This window comes from Pavona decussata, unplaced genomic scaffold, assembly GCF_977016875.1.
Source record: "Pavona decussata unplaced genomic scaffold, jaPavDecu1.1 SCAFFOLD_190, whole genome shotgun sequence".
Lineage (NCBI taxonomy): Eukaryota > Metazoa > Cnidaria > Anthozoa > Scleractinia > Agariciidae > Pavona > Pavona decussata.
This window is the reverse complement of record NW_028145599.1, coordinates 677,002-700,048: the sequence shown is the minus strand read 5'-3', so window position 1 is coordinate 700,048 and position 23,047 is coordinate 677,002. Positions and strand designations below refer to the sequence as shown.

The 23,047-nt window shown below is 36.4% G+C and overlaps 1 protein-coding gene across 2 annotated transcripts; it reads right to left on the bottom strand.

Annotated features, from left to right (window-relative positions):
* Positions 1–10: 10 nt before the first annotated feature.
* On the bottom strand, positions 11–21,413 carry LOC146462214 (cGMP-specific 3',5'-cyclic phosphodiesterase-like). 2 transcript variants are annotated; one of them, XM_085085748.1, is made up of 22 exons: positions 20,623–21,413; positions 17,482–17,571; positions 17,292–17,360; positions 15,636–15,725; positions 14,069–14,209; positions 13,190–13,254; positions 12,708–12,771; positions 11,467–11,514; positions 11,245–11,320; positions 10,263–10,330; positions 8,926–9,018; positions 8,368–8,418; positions 6,960–7,106; positions 5,889–5,996; positions 5,072–5,181; positions 4,293–4,380; positions 3,900–4,000; positions 3,678–3,819; positions 2,992–3,066; positions 2,264–2,347; positions 1,616–1,715; positions 11–568 (listed from the first exon to the last, which is right to left on the bottom strand). In XM_085085748.1, the coding sequence occupies exons 1-22, from the start codon at positions 21,241–21,243 to the stop codon at positions 378–380; spliced, it is 2,622 nt and encodes an 873-aa protein (XP_084941874.1). In that variant the 5' UTR covers positions 21,244–21,413; the 3' UTR covers positions 11–377. The 2 variants fall into 2 exon arrangements, with proteins under 2 accessions (XP_084941874.1, XP_084941875.1); XM_085085749.1 differs by having other exon boundaries at positions 13,190–13,251.
* Positions 21,414–23,047: the final 1,634 nt, after the last annotated feature.

Sequence of the window (23,047 nt, the reverse complement as noted above, 5' to 3'; positions counted from 1 at the left end):
ACAACAGATACAAAGTCCGTTTACAGCATGTAAACATTTATTGTAGTCATTTTCTCTGTACAAAAATACACCTTTCCTGTAGCTTTCTTTATTTCGCACATCCAGAGGTGATATATACTTTATATCCATTAATAAATAAACTCTTTCATTAATAAATTCTTATAAGATAACTTCAGTAAACTTACACTTGTGTTTGGAAGATGAGCATGAGATGCTGTATAAAAAAAACAAAGGTCAAAATACTTTTACAAATCTGTGACTTCCGAACAGAAGCTGAAATTCCGTAACTAAACAGGATGCTCTCAGAGCCACTAAAACAGGAATTCTGACTGAAAACAAAACAAAACAAAACGAAAAAAGTATAAAAGACTCCAATATCACAGGATACTGCACATCTTCGACTTCTTAATTTCTTTCTTTTTGCTGTCTGTTCCACTGGTTAAATCTTTCATTTGGGATATCTTGCGCTCTGCACTGGTTGGTTTATTGTTTTTTTCAGCAGCGGACTTCTTCTTCTTCTTGTTGGTTTCATTCTTGTCTTCTTTCGGACTTGCTTCATTTGCTGCCTCTGTGGTTAAAGTTTTTAAATGCAATAATTGGTATCTTGTTCGCAAAAAAGAAACAACAGGTACCAATGAGCAAGAATTCTGGAAATTCCATAGTGAAATTCCATTTAAAGAGCAGTCGGCTTGCTTAATAATAACATGACATGCACGTTTATTTAAAGCGTCAAAAAAAAAAATAGGAGTAAAACGCTATGAAAAAAAAAAAAAAAAAAAAGAACAAAAGCTAGAATAATTTAGGTTAAATAGGAACTACATTTACATCAACTTTATTAACTTTTCATCACGTAAAACCTAAGGAGGATTAAAAGAATATGCACAAACAAGGAATTAGAAAAAAAAAATACATAAAAGCGCGATATTTAAGGGCTTTTTGAACCAACTGAGGTTGCCGGCTTCTCGAACGTTTGCCAGTAAGTCATTCGACTTGCGAACGATTCTAACGAATAAAGAGTATTTATAACAATTAAAATTTGAAGGCTTAATCAAGTTGCAGCTTATAATTATGATTGGACCTCGTGCGCTTTGAAGCTACCTCGAAGACAAGGTTGTTTAAGGACAAAACAGATTTGCAACATTCAAACAAGGAAAAGTAGAGTCTCCGTTCGGCTAATTCGCATTTATCGGAATTGAACTTCAGTTGCCATGTTTTGGATCATTCTACTAGACGTAACAAATCTGATTGGTGGGCATTTGTATTCTCTGCCATGTTAGAGATCTCTTTGTAGAGCCTGGTATCATCTGCGTCTTATTTCACTGTCCATGTATCTCCAGCCAACATGTCCTTAATGTACATGATAAACATAATGGGTCCTAAGATTGTTCGCTGAGGTATATCTGATTTCACTAGCTATTGGTTTGATAAATCTAAGAAACGCCCTTTGCGTGAAAACTGTGGAATGAAAAAGAACAAGTGCTCAGGACGAACGCAGCGGGGGAAATATGACAGTGAAATGTAGTAAAACGAGTAAACACATCATGATTTAAAAGAGAAACAAAGAGTACAAATACACGGTGTTAATGCTGGTTTTGCCAGTATTCTGGATTCTTACCTTCTCTACTTGTCTTGTCCGCCAGCGCCTGCCAATTGTTCTTATTGTTTACGCATCCGTCGTACATGGGCCTCAAGCAAGGTTCCAGATCAAAGAACATCTACACGATTGATAAAACTAACTCAGTAAAAGCTCAGTAAGCAGCTCGTTCATGCAACAGGCAACAGCTTGTTTTCAGCAATTCAGTTTTGCCATATTTTACATCGATAGTAAACGTGCGGCTCGCAGTAAAAAACAGCAACTCAGCCGCCTTAAAACGGGCGTTAAGAGTTGTTCGAGACATAATCACCATAGTCAGTTAAAGGTTTTTTGGTCTGCCTTTAGGTAGAATTATAAATTTCGATGTGTTGGACACGAAAGATACATTGTCGATACCGCCGGTTACATCTAAACGGACCACATGACGAAAAACCTTGATATAATTGGGTTTGAAAGGTGCATTTAAATGGACGTTAGGCGAATTTTCGCGTCAAGTGGTCATTCTTAGATGCAACCAACGGCAATACAGCCGCTATATTTTCAAAACTGAAATAAACAGTCAAGGGGGCGTTCAAATCTGCCCAAAATTTCAGTAGACAAGAAATTCACAAAAAATAAAAGCATACATAGCTAAAGTGACTTGTGTGGTAAAGCCGAAATATGATTTACCTTGTACACTGGTAAACAGATGAAGTCAATAAAACCGACTTGCATCTTGGGTAGCTCATCTTTCTTTTTCCGGTCCATCATTGGCTGAAAATGATTTCAAAAATACGCAATGTACATGCCTTACTCAAAGAGAAAGGAAACCTCCACGGCTCAAACAACTCAACTATGACAATAAACAAGAATTAATGAATTAAGTAGAGGTACAACTTTAATCCGTTCGGTATTTCCATATTACATGGCAGCAATAGGGAAAAAGAAAGCAAATAAGGAGTGATACTATTAATTGAAATATATATAATATTCATTGAATAATTACTTAATGCCACGAATCAAAAGATAATATATTAATTCGATATATATCGATTACATAAAGAATTCCTTCACGAATCTTGATTTAAGAATTTTTTTACAATTACCTTATTATCCAGGTTTGGTTTACATTGTCATTAATCATTAGATTAAAAAATAGTAATAAATCTTTTAAATCTTTGAGTGAAGATATTCCTGAGTTCAACGCAAGATTTCTTAAACTAAGAAAAAAAAATAATAAAAAAAGTAGAAAAAATTGGTCACGTAGTCGAATATTGCACGGACCTACGAGATCCGTTTTCTAAGGCGAGACGCAACATTTGTATTGCAAATACTGTTATTACTAGCGTTACTAGCTGTAAGTTATTTTTACAACACAAGATAGTAAACTACCCGTTGGTTAAATGTGTAGGACTCACAATGGGTTCCGAGTTGAGTTGAAATCTTTCCATGTCGCCTTGCTCAAAGAACTCACTAGCAACCAGCTCAGCTACCTGTTTAAAATAATCAAAACTCGTTAACTAAAATGCATGCTCAAGACGGTTTCAAAAACTAGTAAAACAAAAACATCAACAACAACAACACACCGCAATTCTGCAATCCACGCCCACAGACAAACTGCACGAACTGTGCAGGTGAAAACAAAATCATTGACGCAAGTTTTCCGTGCACAAATTTCTCGGTTATTGTTCAATAAAAGAACGAGTGATAACAAATCGAAAATGATCATATCCGGTTTTCACATTTTGAAAAACATCTGCAACATTCTAAACAACAACTTTTATGTCATAGCGCAGCATTGTGCTGCAAGTTGCCGCAAAATTACATCGAGCATCAATTACATCCCAACGGACTGTAATATGTTCTTTTTTGGACATATCCATTCCCACAACAGACTGCAGTGAACAGAATAATTCTCTGTTCGTTGAGCTCTCGAACGGAATTCGGTTTGCATAGACTGGATAGGCAGAATCAGACTACCTTCTTTCGGGAAAGTTTTTGGTTTGCTATCTATTCCAGGTATTACTCCCTAATGGCATGGTCCCTAAAAAACACGTGCATAATTTTCTTGCACGTGATAGTACCATGATGATGAATTTCTGACCTGTTCTTGTATCTCCCACGGTTTAGTGATGGCCGCTACATCACAAGCTGTCATCATCATCGCTCTTAACAACTCTCGGCTGTTGTCCAGAGTCCAGTTGGTTGACTCGCAATGAACAATTTTCTCAAAATTGCCCCTCTTTCTGTTGAGTTTATCGGAAAAGGAAACAGTAAGTAGACAGCTACAACAGACATGTCAGGCTGACATAACAAAGCTACTTACTGGAAATAAAGAGCGAGGTCCGTTGACAAGATAGCATGTTCCAAAATCTTGATAGTCATGCGATAATCATCGGAAGACAAATGCTCGAATATGTTGTTTCCCTGGAAACAAAGAAAGAAGGGAAAGCCATTTGACAGACATTTAAATTGCGATAACTGCGTGGAATGTTACAAGCAGAGAAGGGGACTATTAGAGGGAACAATTCACTGGTGGGGCTACATGAAGTAATTTGTCACCGTGGATAAAGACGATGAACAAAGGTAAATTTAGACGCCCCCAAAAATTACTAGACTGAGTAAGTTAGCTCTATTACCAACGACTCTTAAGACTGTACTTTGATCAAACCATACCGAACCAGGCAATAGCCCCTGAACAACAAAGACGTAATTTTACCTCTGAATTAAGGATCATGATGCAATGATCAAAGTGATGGTGTTCCATGGTTGAGGTTCCATAAAGCTGGGCCAGCGGAGATTCCGTCCTGTTTGACGATAACACTTGCATCAACAGTGATCTACTATAAAAACCCATTGCCATGGCAAAGTTCCACAGTGCATACTCAATTAAGAACCATATAGTGCTGCGACATAATCAACTTTATTATAACGGTAAAAGAGCGACGTACGACGCAAGCAGAAGCACAAGAAACCAACGTGTAAACCGGGGCGACGCAAGCATAAACGCAAGCACAAGAAAAGGAAATCGTTCCTTTTTCCTGTGCTTGTGCTTATGTTTGCGTCATTGCGTCGCCCGCGTAAACCGGGATAACGCAAGCCGGTAAGCACAAAAACAAGCAACAACATCTCCTCTCCTCCTCGTCGCTGAATATCTCCTCGGTGTCCGCCATCTTGGATTTAAAATTTTGGCGCCAAAATTTTAGTTCACTGCGCCTGCGTATGTCACCTTGGGCTTATGTTTATCGCACGTGTAAACCAGCCTTTTTAACAGCTACTTACTCTTAAAATCGAACAAGGAAATTAGAAAAAAACCCAATACACAAAAGGAAACAAACAATCGATCAACCAATCCTTCATCTCATCTTATTCATACGCTACCTTTGATGGCTAAAATTTTCTGGCGCTACTTTTTGAATTAAGCATAGAAACATAGCCATGATTTATATGATAATCGTCTTTTAAAAATAAAAGAGCAAGAAGTGGCTGAATACATACTTGGTTTGAAAGGCATTGTTGGTACCGCGATGGTCGAGATCATGGCAGTAACAAGCCACTACTAAAGCAAACACTTCCAGGTCAGAGAAAAATCTCCTCATGTTACCAGTCTGAGGAATAAACATAAAGGCATAAGAAAACGGTGTGCCGGACGTCATGGTTCAATTCCAGTTGGGAACATTGATCTTTCTTAACGAAAAGATAGTTCAAGAATGGAAATTAAGTCCATCCACATCACAATAAAGCAAGATGGTAAGAAGACAGACTTCGTTGCTTTTTTGGTCGAAGCTGTACTCAAACTATGACTTAGTACCCAACGTTCAAAATACGTGAAGAAGACAAAGAGGAAGATATCCTCGAAGGTATATGAGAGCCAACCATTATAAGCTTTCAGTGACTTTTGTCATACAAGGACAGAACATGAAAAGCAGCTCAATTTGTTTCCATCAATACTTGTTGATGTAGTGTTACTGCCTGCAAACTAATGCCTTTTGTTTAAAAGCCTTTTTTCATTGTTCCTTTGATGTACCCACAAAGGGAGATTGGTCAATTGAAAAAGAAAAAAAAAATGATTGGAGTTGATTTGTGAATTTAAGGCTAATGCCAGATTTGAATCACTGGATCCTACTGTAGAGGTCAACCCTGTCTGTGGGGTTACTGAAAATGGTCTTAACTGCAAATAAAACTATTTCTAAATATTATAATAATTATCACGAATAAAAATATGACAAGACGCCTTGTATATCCAGACTTTTCCAAAGTGAAAAAGAAAAGTAAACTTCTCTTATAAGAACAAGCTACTTGTTTATTGCCTTACCGTAAGCATTGTAAACATACTCTGAGCCACATTGAAGGCATGTCGCCAGTTATGATATATAACAGGTCTGTAATTCTTTTTTACACTCAGTAACCAACGACACAATGTCTGTGATAAGTGAAGAATATGAAGCGATTATAAGTTTACGTTTTAAATACGTTGTCAGCACATAATTGTCTGGAATGTAATGCTCCTTAAATCGTGGACACAAAGACCCTTCACGAAATATCGAGAACGGAATGCAGTGAATGATAATTGATCAGCAGGAAACGAAAGATGGAGAATGAGGAATGAAAGAGAATCTATAAAGGCCAAGCAAAACCTTCTACAGTCATCCCACATTTGCGGTATAGCAATCAGTTTGAAGCACGGCTAAACGAAAGCAAAACATTCATTCGAAAAATGTCCGTCATCATCTAACATGCAGACAAAATGTTGTACAGCAATGTTAGAATGTTTACCGAGGCTTTGCAGTGAGAACCTTCTTGCCAGTCTAATATGTTTTCAACACATTTATATCAAATTACTAAAACCTCCAGCATTGTCTTCACGTACGATGCAATAATACATGTACAGATACATGTACTGATGACAATCTATTACATGATCATTGCATATGGGTCATCTTTGGGCTCACTGGTGCAAAAGATTTATTGCCAAATGCTATCAGACACAACCGTTATCACAGGCGAAGGTTTTCTGAAATAAAACTATAAGGGTTCAGTTTCATCAAAGCTCTGTAGAAGATAAATGGTTCTCATCTTTTTCCAGTGGAGGGGGGGGGGGGGGGGTGGGGGGCATTATACTGGGTTTACCAACAACTGCAAACTGTTTCTCCTCATCCATCATACAGTAATGGCTCCTTGCTTTTTGAGAATGGAGGAACAATAATGCCTGACACAATAATATTCTGGTAGACTATGCAAAATTTCTCTCTTTCCTTTGAAGTCTGCTAGTCATGAAGCAGATAGTAAAGAGGTTTCGTCATTCATTTGATTACACTATTCTTACATTCTTACTCACTTCACCAACTGTGAGGAAATAATATGCTTTCAGTTTGACATCACTAACCTCTTGACTGGTGTGGACAGCACTCAAAAAATCAAGCTCAAGCATTATTCTTATTGATGCCTCAATGGTCTCATCATCAGTCAGATCAAAATCATTGAACTCAAATGTGCACAGCTTGAAATGATCTGCACTTCGAATCTCATGACGCTAAAAACAATAAGTAATCAAGATTGTAACTTTGACTTACATGTATAAGGTCCTTTCTATTTTGATTTATGAAGTCAGCGATATTACTACACTGATTCGCCCATTCGCCCAATCTATCCAAGTCACTCTGCAAAGCTAAGATATCCACCTCAGGCTCAGGGACATTGATTTTGCGATAGATTTTGGTACTACATATATCATCAGCATAAATCTTAATGATATATGTTATATTTGTTGAGATATCATTAATATAAATAACAATCATGACTGGACCTACATGTAGTATCGTTCCTTGGGGCACACCCTATATCACAGGTGACCAATCCAAACAAGTGCCCTCTAAGAAAACACGCTGCATTCCGTTTGTCAAGAAATTTCTAAACCATAATAATTTAAAACCATCTATTCTATGGCGCTGTAACTTTCCATTGTGGTAGTACTTTGTCTGTACAGGAAAACAGTGTTGCAGGTAACTTTCAAAGTCAGAACTGGAGTCAATGAAGAATTTCAAGGGGGCTCAAAAGGCATGGGCCTCTGCAAATGTTCTTATGTTCAATCTGTCAGTTCAGGAAGCCAGTTTTCTTAGATTTTTGACCCAAGACTCCTATCTTAACCCTTTAAGCCCCAAGGGAAATGCCAAATTTTTCTAAATCAGTAACTATGAACCAGGAGACCACAAAAGTCACGTGATATACCATTTGAAAGGTATTTTTTGGGGTATGCTATAAATCACACCAAAAGAAATGGGGGAGGTCACAGATTGAATTGACAAGTGCCCAAAATGAAAAAAATAAAAACGTTTAAAATTTTCCTGTTCCTTGTACAGATTGGGTATGTCCCTAAACTATAGCTTAATTTGCAGCCCTCAGTGCATTGGTTGTTGTCAGATATTTACTTGGCCTAACAAATACAAAGATTAAAAGTTCCAAAAGTTGCAGGGGTGGTAAATCAAGTCTTGTATAGGAGGGGGGGCATGATATTATGCCTTCCATGTGCAGATCTTTCCAAGATCTTTTAGTAGTGCAAATTTCCCGCAAATTAACTGAATATTGAGCATGTAATTGCATCTTGTGCCATGTGGCACTATCAGGGCTTAAAGGGTTAAGTGCGTGGAACACTGGATTATAAATTATGTAGTAAAATGCTGTAACCCAGTCGCCAGAAAAATGCCCAAATAGCATTTTATTTTAAATTTGAATTTTTAAAAGAAACATGCATTGGTGATCAACTATGGAACATTTTATGTCAAGAGTATACTTACCATTATCTTGTCCACCTCTGCCTGTTGGGCTGAGGCATGATAAGATAAAACCTAAAAAAGGAAATGTTAAAAAATAATGTTGAATAGCAGTAAGATTAGAAAAAGCTTTATTTGCATTTTTTGAAGTCTTTTATAAACTTTTTATAAAAGTTATCATACATCAACAATATTTATTTGTTTACTTATTACAATTAAATGGACGAAAAAAAAAAATCACTAAGCTAAGAAATAATATGAAAAATACAAACATGAGCCATGATGGTGCGTAAATGGGTCACAGGCCCCCTAAAAAACTAAATTGCTTGAACCTTACAATGCCATGCACTTATGTTCAGAGCTAATGGCAAATAAAAGATAACACACTTTTCTCAGTGACAATGATTTCCATTTTCCTTGGGTTAAGTTGACCATAGTATCCAGTATGATTTTGCTAATGTACAAATGTGGTTTACTGATAGTAAGTTGGAAATTGGCAACATGGAAACATGTTTTGTAAGGATAGTGCAACAACAACTAGAAAGGATTAATTTGTGTATAACTGGAATTCATATTACTTACCTCCATGGCGACTGACTGTTTGGCCAGCAACTTGCATGCTTGTTCATACATCAATGCATTGTGAATTCCAAGACCACAAAAGATGGCAAATGCCTATGAAAAGACAAGCATGCCAATATGAATTTTGGCTAGCCATAGAATCATCACATGATAGCTGTAGATTTACTAAGACACCACATAGTTCATGCAAAATAACTCCTGATGCAAATATTGAAGCAAAACTTACTAACAAGAAGCAAGACATACACAACACTTACAAACAAACACTTACAAACAACTCCAAAAAACCTCCAAAAAAATAAAGCTCCCCCAAACCATCCAAAAACAACCAACCTAGCCGACATTAATATTGACAAAAACTCTTTCACATAGCAGGCTATATCTTTTAATAATTACCACAGTCTGTAAATAAATACCAGTGATTTAGAAAACGTCTTAGCGCATTTCTCTATAAAATACTAGCTCTCAAATGTTGATCCAGTTTTTGAGTACCCAATTACCTCACTTTTTCAGCCAGCTATTTGGTAGTCCTTTCTGATACTCATCAATGTGAGATTTGTTTTGGATTGTTTGTCAGGATTGATATTTTAGTAAAATCAATATCACCATGATGAAGTTCACAAAAAATCTCCAACTCAGTAAGTCATGAATTTTGAGCATTCCAGATTTTAATTTGAAAAACTAAAACCAAAATCTTGAACTATAGGACATAGCAGGCAAAATACAAAAAATAATAAAAAAATATGATGTTTGTTGATTTTAAATATTTTTTTATTTAAATAAATTGCAGAAGCATTTTAAACCATACCATTTGTATGGTAAACGTAAATAGAAAGAAAAAAATAAAGATGACTTGAAAATATTGCCAAAACATGCCCTGACCTTATTGTGTGATGACAAAAAAGTCTTCAGTTGTTGATTTCCCCTGTTGCTAGCTAGGGAACAACTTTAATGTCTGACAGTGCTTGCCTATGAATTTTTATGCAATTTTCCAATTTGCACCTTTTTGCAAAAATCTCAAGACTGGCTCAATAGATTTTGTTAAAATCTTCACCAAACATTGGTGGTGGCTTCTCTAATTTAAATCTGGATTGCGCAAAATTTACCTTTTACTGATTTTGAGACTTTTTGTTTATTGTTGTCATGGTAATGTTGATTTTTCCAAAAATTATATCAATCCTGACAAACTTAAATCCAAAACCAGTAACTGTGTTAATTTCACATCGATTGGCATTGGAGAACATGTACCCAATAGCCAGTTGAAAAAGTGAGGTATGGTCCCTCAAACACTGCATTGAAACATCTCAACTGAGAGAATGACAACTGCATCACCTTACCTCAAAGAGATTTTCATCACTCTCAGTGAAAGGTTTACCATTGTTCTTATTGAGTAACTGTGCAACACCTAAATAAAACAGATACAACAAACTACACTTAAAGTTAGTTTAATTGAAAGATGGCTGCCAACATTGTTCCTGAAAAAAAAAATGCAGTGGTGGAAAAGTTCTAGTAATGACGTTATTTCAGGAAATTTTCTGATCCGTGCTAATGTGATGACATCACAAATCTAAAAAATTGAATTTGTATTTCTGGATATGATGAGATATTTTAAAAGAGCGTTGAGGAAAGTGTCTACTTGGCAAACATTAGGTAATTGTTGCAATTCACAACTGATATATGAGCTCTTTAAATTCCTCCTTTCTCTATACAAATCTCTCAAACTGTGCCCCCATTCTAAACCGAAGAAGCCACTGCAAAAATAAAAAGACTTGTTACTGGTCAGGAGAAATTATGATTTGAAAGTGCCCATATCTCAGCTGCAAATTATGACAAAGAGCTAATTGCGGCAAGTGGATGAATTTTTCAAACTCATCAATTCTAGTAATGTCACAAAATAATATAAATTTTTTTTTATGATGCCACACTTTATGATGCTACAGGTATTTTGTGATTTTGAAGGCAATACATTTTTTTTGGACACTAAATGTTCACAAATTTAGACTTTCAATGAAAAATACATGTACATACATGTAGAGGATATTAAGATGGTGGCACAAAGATTTGAATTTTATTTTTGAGTGGTAAAAACAATATTTTACAAACGAGTGCAGCGAGTGAGTAAAATATTGTTTTAACATGAGAAAATAAAATTCATATCTTTGAGCCACTGTCTAATTTTCTTTTACACCACTTGGGTCCCGGATGTACTAGTTTTGTATGAATTTTATGAGTGGTATACATTGTATTTCCATAATGATGTCTTGCTTAAAGTTCAATTATATAACAACATTATAACAATAATTATTATTGAACACTTACCTACAATCTTTAGATTTGTGTCAAAAATTGGCATGCAAAGAATGGATTTGGTTTTGAAATCACTTTCCACATCCGCCTTAAGAAAGAAAATGAAGAAAAATTAACGAGAGATTGAATATTGAAGAGCTACCACATTACACTGTCCTAGAAACTCCTATCACCATGTTTTACATTTAACTCAGTACTACTCGAGCACTAGAAAGGAAATCATCCAGACCTTACCTCTGGGTTAAAGCGACTATCAGCATAAGCATCAGGGATGTTGACAGCCTAATGAAATACCAAATAAACAAGCAAATAAATAAGATAACATACTCAGTAATAAATGTATTGAGGGATTCATGCCTGACAAATACTACTAAAAGCAAGCTACACACTGTATAAAGTGGACAAAAAATTGTCTTCTGGTCTTTCTTGCAAAATGAAATCAGTAACTTAAAGATATTTCTTGGTTGCATGTTTTTAATAAAGTGATTGAAGGGCTCATTGCATAACCAACCTACATGCATGTCATGTAAGCTTTAGGATCTCTTTTTGTTGTTTTAGCTCAGATGTTCTGGACATTTTGTAAGCAGCCTTCAATTCCTTCAGGAAACATTACTTACCCAAATGTTTTATCTGCTAAGCTTTGTGCTTAGTTTTGTGACAAAAACAGAGATTTTACCTGCAATCATAGGTTTTTATTGTAAAGGAAGCATTAAAAGCAACAGATAAAACATTAGAGCAATGTTTCCTGAAGGAGTTGAAGGCCACATGCAAACCTCCAGTGAATCTGAGTTAAACCAACAAAAGGCGATTTGAAACGCAAAGTTAAAGGTCAGTTATGCACCGAGCCACTTACAAGCTTTCTTGTTGGATATGGGATGATTATTTTATTTTGTTAGCTCCGCCAACAGATAAAACATGTACATTACAATAATAATCAACAACTTACAAAAATATACAATAACAACACAATATGGTAGGGAACCTGCAACAGCGCAAGCCAATTACTGTGGACCCAGCCATCTTGGTACTACACAGTTTGTTGGCTTAATTTATCATCTTATAATAATTATTATTATAATCCAGTGCATGCTGTGGAATAATTGCTAATTAAACCTCTCGGCTAAAAAAATCCAGTGAATCTGAGCGAAACAACAAAGAGCAATCTAAAAAGCAGTACTGGTCAGTTATACACCAAGCCGTTTAATTACTCCACTCACACTTGTTGGATGTGCAGGGATGATTATAGTCATCTTGGCACTACAGTACATACTTTGTTGACTTAATTTATCATCTGTTATTATAATCCAACATGTGTTGTGGAATAATTGTTAATTAAACCTCTTGGATTAATGAATAAATGTTTACTATTTACAAAATGAGACAATTTTACAGCCAAGCTAGGAGTTTACCATGAAAAAATAACTTAACATGTGGTCGAAGTTGTTGCAGGCTGTCACATTCAATATTCATATTACCTTGCCAGAAGATGCCACTAATGCAGCAATACCAGTGTTCATTGACCAGTGGGTTTTACTTGTCCTATTAACAAGACAACAACAAAAGTACAAAATGCATAAACATAAACAGGCATTTATTAACAATTTGATGAACTGAAAAATTTATGTACACTAAGAGAGACAAAAAGAGAAACAAGCATTATTTTCAATAAAAGAGATGCAAAGTTGCCAGATGGTTAAAGGAGAAATTACATGGTTAACAGTGTGACTTGCAAATTATTTTAAAAGCCATACATTTTGTATTAAACTTCTTAACGTCTAGTACTTTGTAACATAAACTATGTGTATCTAAGCATGCCAAGACCTGAAAATATTTTCAACAACTATCTTATTTCTCCCTTAAGATGTTTTAGTCTGAAGGTTTTGCCTTTAGTTAGAGAATGTTTTAAGTAAGATGGAGACAAGCTACAAAAACAATATTGTTGATTATGAACACCTACTTTGGCCCATCCTCCTCAACAGCACTGGAATGCAGATCAAATGCCTTGGAAAATATCACCTCCTGCTGTACACACAAAAAAACATATATGCAGAATCAGGTGAGATTTAAACCGGTGAAGGACTTATTTATTGACTTCATGTTCACATTTTCCCCGTGTACTGTATGTTAACAATTCCTCTTTAACTTCAATATACTGTACATTCTATTTTCAATGCCATTATAATGATCAAACCAAAGAATTTTCTGTTCAAGATTACAGTATTCTGCTGGAAGAAAATCTTCAGTAGCATGCACTGATTAAAAGCACTATAGTTATTTTGTGCAATAAACACTTGATCACAAGAACTGTTTTCTTAGTCAACAGTGAAGTTGCAGAAAGTTCAGTTCATGAAATACAAGGAGTACTTAGTACTGATATGTGCATGTAGAAGGGGTTTATAATTTTTCCATGACATGATGCATGCAATTGAAAGGGCTTGTGCAAAAACCATGCAAGTGACGAATGTGGAGCCTCCAAATCAGAATTGCTCTGAATTGCCCCCAGTTTTTTCCTACATATTGGAGTACCTAGCATGAAGCAAGAATGACTTTGCTTTCTCTTTTTGTGAAATTAACCCAACCAATAAAAGTCTTCAAGTGTTGCTCTAATCATTTGTGTACATTTGTTAGAGTTTCAAGGAGACGTTATTACCAGACAATTTCTGTTAAATTGAAGATTTTAAATAATATTTATAACAAAAATTAAATATGGAACTACATTGTAAGCCATACACTGTTTGACATAGGAAAATAGCAGCTTCAGCTATAGGTGTATGAACTGATTTTGTGGAACTTTTTTTAAAATAAATTATAACATTAACAAGGTTGACAGACTTACACTCTTGCATGACTCATCAATGAGGAACACCATGCAACGTTCAACATCAAGCAATTCTTGGGACTCTGCCATGATGTTATGAACACATGTGTCCAGGTTACTCTGCTCTTCAAATATGCCTCGTGCAAGTTGAAGGAGAATCTGTATTCAACAAATACCTCAGTGACTGTCACTTGAAACAATACTTGGAATAATTATAAACTGAGTACTATTGTGTATCTTACATGTATGGATAAATCCATCTGTATTTATACGATTTGGTGTTTTTTAATAAAATATATTTTTACCTAATGAAAGTTTAAGGAGTTTGAAGGATTATTAGCTGTGTGTGCGCATAACCTACAAAACACATAGCAATATTAATAAATTATTATTAGCTGAATGAACTGGAATTTCTAATGAAAGTTGAACGTGAAACATATTGAAAGTGAAAACATGGAATCAATAATGCAAACTAGAAATGACACAAGCCGAAAACATTTGATTTTATATAAAAAAGTTTGCTGACAGACCTCTCTTGATTCTTTGCATGCATCAGTCAATTCCGACAATGCCCATCCCCCCCCTCCTAGGCTGACCCCAGGAATTAGGAATTTTTGAAAACTAACTAGGAAATGCCCAATGGCTGGGACAAACTAGTTGTTGAAATGCCTCAGGGTGGTGGGTCATAAAGGTGGGTTTTCTTAGTTTCTCGTCTTACTTTCAATAAAATCTGATCTAATAGGCCTGATTTCTGAGTTGCCGTAAACTTCATTATGAAAGCGAGGCTAAGTGCAAATTCTTTATTATGAATATTAGTTTTAATTCATATGCAAACAAAACTAATTTTCATAAGAAACGCTTTGCACTTAGCCTCGCTTTCATAATGAGGTTTACGGCAACTCGGAAATGGCTTATTCAGGCCAAATTTATTCCTAGCTACATGTAGGCCTTATTTCTCATAGTATTGTATTGTAGTCCTATCTAGATGTATTCAATAAAAAACTTATTGAATTGCCAATGAACTGGTCATTAAAATAAGCGACAATGCTGTAAGGTGAAAAAAGTGAGATGGTCAAATGCCCTGGGGTAATTGGGTGGAAGGTTAATGCCCGACCCCCAGGATGGACAGTGTGAAAAAATGCCTCACTATTGCCCAGGGAGAGGGGGTGGGTGGGCACAGCTGGAATTGACTGATGCATTATAATACATATGGCTTTTCAAAATTAATTTCACAAAATATAAAGATCATTTCACCTTTGCTGTTAAGCTTAATGTTTTTTTATTATTATTATTATTTTAGAACTGCTAATCAATACATCAGTCAATTTCAGCAGTTTCTGCACATCAATCAGTGGGGAATATTTCACATCTGTCCCGGGAGATGGACATTAGTCTATTCCCTTGGGGCATTTGCCTCGTGACTTTCACTGTCAGCGCTGTTAATGTTGCTTCCTTTCAATGATAAGTTCATCGGAAAAGACGATAAATTCAGCTCGTTGGCCCCCGCCGTGGAGCATTTGCCGGTAAGTTTGCAAAAAATCCTAATGCCCGGAGGTCAGCCCGGGGGTGCACAACATAAGCTCACCTGGTTTCGTTTGTATTCTTGTACAGAGATTTCAAAGAGTTGAGCATTTGTAATTCCAATTCCACAGAACGTCAGATAATTCTTAAACACCTGCAATTCAAGAAACACCCTAAAATTAATCGGTGCATGACTCAGCCAACTTCTAATTGAAGTCTCTAATAACTTGAATGATTTAAGCTTAAGCATTCTCTGTCATAGGTGTTAAATTATTTCGGGTTTAAGCATGATTAGAAGTAAAATTCTAGAGCAATATGTTCAGAATCATGTTATAAGATGTGCAGCAGCATTAGTGCCCGGCAAAGTCCATAAGGTCTTGGTTAATGTAGGACAAAGACAAGTGGGACTCAGAAGTCGACCGAGTGACCGACACGAAGCCGCCATATTGAAATTACGCTGACCAGTCGGGTGAAAGAACGACGGCTCGAATGCTCATCTGCCGCAAAATCCGGCCGAGGGATTGTGATTTGGTGGATTTCATGTTTCCCCCGAATAGTAAATGCAAGGAAAATGTTTTTGATTCCTGCCTCACGGGGAATTGTGCTTAGCATGCGTACCCACCTCGAATAGCCCTTGCTAATTGTGGGTAACTAATATTGTAAAAAGTGTCTTCTCTTATAAAAAATTGTTGTTGTTGTTGTTGTATTTGTTGGGGTTTGGTTTTACAGGCTTTAAACTATACCATTTCTGCATGGAAATACCAAAAGTCTTCGTCGTTTCGTGTAGAAAGAAGTTTAAAGATTATTGTATACATTATGTTTAGACCCGTACTCATTCCCGATCAAAATAAAACGAGCAATAATTGTTCAATGGACTGTTTTTTCATACTTTGTATGCACTCAACAAAACGCGCAGGAACGAAAGGAAAAACAGACGCTGAACATGAATGGGGGCGCCTAGAATTTCGAATCACATCGCTGTTTACTAGAACTACTTTACTAAACTACACATCTCAAGATCAGAAATCCAGATTTGGGTTAAATAAAAAATCCTCCTTTTACTCGGAATCCCAAGAAAACATGAAATCCTAAAACGGATCACATAATCTGGATTTGGATTTTCCCAAACGAATACACACGTTCACATACCACATAAATCGCTGTGCATCTAAAGGTGCATCTTTTATTTTTTGTGTGCGCTGATTTACATGTAAACTACCATTTGACCGCATTTTAGAGTAAAACAAGAACGAAAACTAAACCTCGCTAGTTACATGCAACGAAAAAGCAAGAGATAGACAATAATTCATGTGGTATGTGAACGTAACTTTTTACTTCGATCTTATTGGCGATGAATTTTCATAGAAATCCTTCTATTTTTATCGTTAGGTAGCTGTTGCCATTCAGTCGAGGATATCAGATGCGAATCGTTTAATTTTTTTCAACAACTGAAACTGAGCTACTGACAGATCTATTTCACAACCAAATTAGGAAGAAGGAGTTACAGGTAGTTAGCAGCTAGTTGGCGAGTTTAGCAATTTTCCTAGACTTGCATCAAGTCGTCTTCTTATGCATCGAGCGAGTGACCGACGAGCGAAAAAGGACAGTTTGAGAAACTCTACAATTTACCTTGTGCGCGCTCCCAGGGCAGGCTATCACAAATTAGAATACCATTGCACAGTTAATCAGACTGAGAGTCACACGAAAAATTTATATATACCTCTTCGTCTTTTTTTGTGAATTGATGTACTCCTGATTTCTTGTTAATGATCTGAGCTACTCCAATAACCTGGAAATAAATAAATAAATAAATAAATAAATAAATAAATAAATAAATAAATAAATAAATAAAAAAAATAAATGTTTCTTGGAGACTGCAACAATGTAAAATATCAAAGATTTCACTGCACCTCTCCGTCATGGCTTTTGATTGGCATGCACAGAATACTGTGGGTTTTATAACCAGTGGCCTTATCAACGTTAGCGTTAAAACGGGGATCCTGAAACACAAAATGGAAAATAACGTTACGCAAGATCGACTGAAAATATTGTGTAAATTTGCCCCCTTAAGGGTCTGAGAAGAAACTCAGCAAAGAAACGATATTACGAGAACCACTCTATCTAACAGATCATTGCCGTGCATTTATGTATACTGTAAGTACACTGATGTACGCACTCACGGGATAATTTTAGGAGGAACACTTTGCCGTGTTTGCTTCTCGGTTTTTCGTTTACTGTTCACCTACTGTTTGGAACTATCTTTTATTAAACCTAAGGTTGCGTTCAATTGACCGTATTACGGAATAGGAATGAGCGGAATAGTTAAATTTCTCTTTTGAAGTAATTTGGAAAGCTTTTTGTGCAAACGTTCACTGACACATGATACTGAATTTAAGAGCAATTTCGTACTCCAGTGACTCCTAAAACCTCTTATGAGGAATTTCTTGTCATTGTTGTATGTATTCCCATTCCGAAATAGGGTCAATCGAACGCACCCAAAGCACATTGAGAACATTTTAAAGTATATTTTCCGCCTGCGCCTCAAGTCACCTCTTTCTGAGACCTTTCGATTTTTTATTTCGGTAGGTTTCAAAATGATGATGGGTTGTTAACTACAAATAAAAAAATAAATGACAGTTAACTCTTTATTTACTATGCTTACTGAAAAGGTATTGGAGCGATGACCTAGCACGTGCGCGCGTGGGAGAAGCGCGAGGAATCGGGAGGCATTAGCTTGAGATCATTCGCAGGCTGTTAATTATGCAGCATAATGAAAAAAAAAGTGATTGACCATTGCGATGATTAATGTTTGTATTTGAGGTTTGTTGATTGTGTGTTTCAGCGAAATTGAATATATTGATGATAATCAAATATTGAAAAAATGAAGAAGAAGAAAAAATAGAAAACAGTGGTCTTTATCCTTATGCACGAGTTTGGAACAAAAACTTCTTTGGTAAAGATATTTATGTTTTTTTAACGTAATTTGCATACATGAGATTCATGTTTGTCTTCGTTACCAGATCAAAAAGACAGACGGATAAACATACTATAAATTTATCATCATAAATACATGGTCTGTGACATTTAAAAAGGTATGCTGATTGGCGGACATATCACAAGCAGAGGAAAATGTGTACGGCTTGTCAATTAAAAGCTTTATCAGCTGCCATACAATTGTTTTTATTTTAATTCCTCTGGCTTACTCAGAGATTAAAACAGGTTATTTTTCTAGGCAAAATGTGTTTTCGAACTATTTGCACTTTTAATTTGAATTTTGAATTGCAGATCTGAAGCTAGAAAAGCACCCGTCCATAAGCCGCAATATAATCAGAAGATAGAATAGTTAAACGAATCCGAGAAAGCTTAAGTTTAGTTCAGTTTGTTTCCTGTCCGGCCTGATCATGCACGGAATTTTAAGAAATGAGTTCATTAACCAACAGGCTTTGCATTAAATACGTAGGCAATTGGATGTCGGCGTTAGGAAAGAAAACAAAAGGTCCGCTCGACTATTGAAAATAAAATTTTTTTCGGTCCACGATATAAGTGATCTTAACACATTAAATTTACATTTGCAAGAACAGCAAAACTGAGTTCAAGTTGTAAATTCTAAAAACATTTCCTGAGTTGTGTTGGTCGAGCTAATCGACCGGTTTTGTTGGTTTTCTTAGCAAATTGCCGGTTTTCAGTTTTAGTAAATAATAACGCAAGCACCGTGCGTTATGATGCGCAGCAAGTCTTTAAACGTTTTGAAAAAAAAAAATGAACTTGGTTTTAAAAACTCGGCTCGGACGGGGCACTCTATAGCTAACATCAACATTTAATACTACATCGGTTGTCATAACCCCGATATTCTGCTCAAGATTTTTTTTTTCATCTTCGAGAACTGTGTCTATCTTTAGCTGATGTATACATGGTTGGTCAATTTCGACTTCAATAACTGTTTGTTAATAACTGCTTGATATTTTGTGTTACTAAAATTTTAATAAAGTAAAGAAGATAATTCTTTTTGACATTCATTTAGCAAAATCTGATATGAGCAAAAATTTTCTTAATAAGTCAACGAAAGTAATCACAACTTCAAGGATGCCATATTGCCAATCAATTTCCACTGAGCGGGCGAGTTCTTAAAGATTAACAGTTAAACACTGAAGATTGAGTGAGCCATGGTAACTTGCAAGCCTTGCCAGACAAAAAGGGACCTTGCTGTTGCGTAGAAGGCTCTTATTAGCTCATTTGATTCGTGGCTAAATGTCAACTGTATGGTTAATGATGTTAGTTGCTGCTGGATTTCATGCATGGCAAAGTTAACAGGCAGAAGATGACAGAATCCAGAACGTATCTTAGCCAATATTTCTTCAGTGCTGCGGTATGTTCGCCACAGAAAGACGTTCGGTATTATACACCTCTGCCCCCTCCGGCCCCCAATCCCCTCGTCCAAAAGTCGTACAATCACGACAAAGAAGTGAAATATGCTTCTTTATTTGGATTCCGGCAGAGGACTAGAAAGTACGAGACATGGACTAACCGTTTTCCCCTTCACACACAATGCGTGAAAATTGTAAACATTTAACATGACAACAGGTTGAGTTAAACCCAATCCTTTAATAGACACACTTTTAAGGACAATTAAATACTGTTGTTGAATGTTCCCAAGGGAGCCATAATGTTAAGGGTTGCTATTGCACTAAACACTCCAAATTTATTAGCTGAAAATTACTTTAGTCAGGTAGAATCAATTTTACTAAGTTTCATAACAAATCGACTTGAAAAAGATAATAGGCTACGTCTTTCAACTGTGAAAAAAATCCATTGTTCATTCTACAAATTTTGTTTACCTACTTAAAAAAACAATTTCATGCTTCGATGTTTCTCTAAATCTGAACGCCTGCAATGTTCCTAAAACCACCGGAAAATCTTGCAGACGGACCAGCTAGCTTCCTGCTGGGGGAGGTAGTATGTTGGTGTCATTTCCTCCGAGTGTTTAGTTTTCCGATCAAATCCATAATCAGCCAGCAGATTTTAATATACATAAAACACTAAAATTCACTTACCGAATATGCGTCTTTTATGTTGATAGTTTCGCCCGTTGCAGCCGTATGCCCAGCGATGCCAACTCCTAACGGAACACAAATTTCATCTTCCTCTGACCTTACTGATTGTTCGACGGTGGAATCGGAAGTCACGTCGAAAAGCTTGGATACGAGAACCTTATTTTCGCGAGACCCGCGCACAAGAAATAGCGAGCAGCGATCTGCATTTGTCAGTATACTGACATTAACAAGGATTTTATGACTAAGCATGTTTATGTCCAGTTCGTTAGCGATGTCTCTGATTAATTCCATAAAAAGTTCTTTCTCGTCTAACTGTTCCAGGCTGCATTTTCGACGTGCGATAGAATGTTTCTTTCCATCGCGCGAAGAACCGAATATCGAGTTTAGCCTTCCATCGTTAAAGTCGCCATCGGTTTTTAGAATCGTCTGAGGTTTGACACTGTCTCTGTGAAGATGGTTCACTTGCATAGCTCGTGAGCCAGGCCGATGAGACCTACTGCTCATCCAGTTGTCAACCATAGAAGAGGTAGCCTTTCGCTCAAAATATCTCTTTGTAAAGTCCTGATGTTCATCCAGATATTTTTCGACAACATCCTTGTCCAAATCCATGCTGTCTGCCATGATCAAAGAATTTTATATTTGTTACCAGCAGCTGCCGGTATATTTCACGGAGGCAAGCGCTTCATCTCTCCCCAACAGTTATTGGTTTTCTGTTTGAATGGTTTCTAGTGCCACGCATGTCAATATAACGTCAGTGTTTTCTTTATTACTGACAGAGATAAGTGATTTTGGCGACGTCACAATTGTCATAAGTAATTACAAGACATTACAAACGAGGTATCGCGCGCGGTCCTCGCGCATACAGCTGTTGCCCAATTAACGTTTGAAAGGCAAAGCGAATGTCAGCACCGCATGTGATTACAAAATGATTTTATTTTAACTCTCCGTACATTGAGTTTTTGATCCCCGCGTGTTTCCGAAAAAAAAGTATTGGCCATTTTTTCTTTTCGTTAATTTGGCCAACCGAAGCAATAATAAATGAATTCTAATAAGACTAATTAGATGGCTGGCTGCCGCTCCAGTTTACGTATTATTGTTTATCGAGTCGCCTTTCTGTGAGTCTCGATAATTGGAATTACTGGTAAGGAAAATGTTTAAAAAGTTCAAAATTATTTTCCGGTAACACACAAACTATACGAGCCTCATCTTTATCCATATTTAAAACGTTTATTCCGTTTTATACTCCCCGCGCGGTCCTCGCGCGGTTGGTGGTTTGTAACCCAGTTGTTTACATCTGAACCGCTTTGGATACTTTCATCGAACAACAAACTCATTTAATCCTTGGGCTTTTTTTTGGGTAGAAAAAGAAATTATTGGACATGTTAATTTGCTTGATCCTCTGGTCTGTACTAAATGAAAGTCCTGAAAACTTTTCAACTTATCGATCCCGCTGCCGTCTTGTGTGCAAAAACTGTCCATCAATATAGACTCTATATTTGAATTAATATTTTCAAGTCTTCTTATATTTATGAGACACAATTAGCTCGTTTGCACTTAAAAGCTACCACTAGCAAATCAATGAGGGTAAAGCGGAATTGTGGACCGATATCGCCAGCTACAGGGGCAAGATATGGTTATTAATTAAAAGTTGCCAAGACAACTCAAACGTTACTTAAAATTCGCGAGAATCAGTTATTTTAAGAGCAAAACTGATTTTCACAGAGGTTTTAAGCTCACTGAGTTTTCAAATCAAATAAGAAATTTTTTTCACGGTCTTTTGCACCAAAAATTTAGTAAAACCAAAATTTTGCCGAAACATTGACCCTGCTATTAAAAGAAATAACTTTCTGCCAAAAAAAAAAATAGACTTGTTTTTGATATACTGATTTTTTTCTGAAGCATCTAGGCGGGCCGGAATCTTAAATCCTCTAATCTGATTGGCTAATCGCGCGTTCGTAACCGGTCCAGCTTTTTACGATACGGACCACGGTCCGGAATTTTATCCGCGCTATTCGCGGCAAATTGAAATTGTTGCGAAAGTTTACAAACAAAGGTAACAGTTACACGTAAACAACTTCCTGTGGAAATATGTAAGGAAAATATAAACTCTAAAGAAAATGGATTCAGACGAGAGTGTACACAGCGAAAGTGAATTTTACTACCCAGAAGAAGAAACCCCCAACGAAACGACAGCATTAAAATATGAAGAAGTTGAACATGACAGGCAATTAAGCAAAATTCAAAATTTTATTCACTCACTTCGCCCTGATAACACTAAAAAAAAGACAACTTACGATCTGAACATTTGGCGAAGATACTATTTCTCAGTTGGAGAGACAAGAACCTTGGAAAATATTCCTCCTAACGAGCTCAACATTCTGTTGTGCAGATTTTTCATGGACGTCCGTAAAAAAGATGGCGGAGT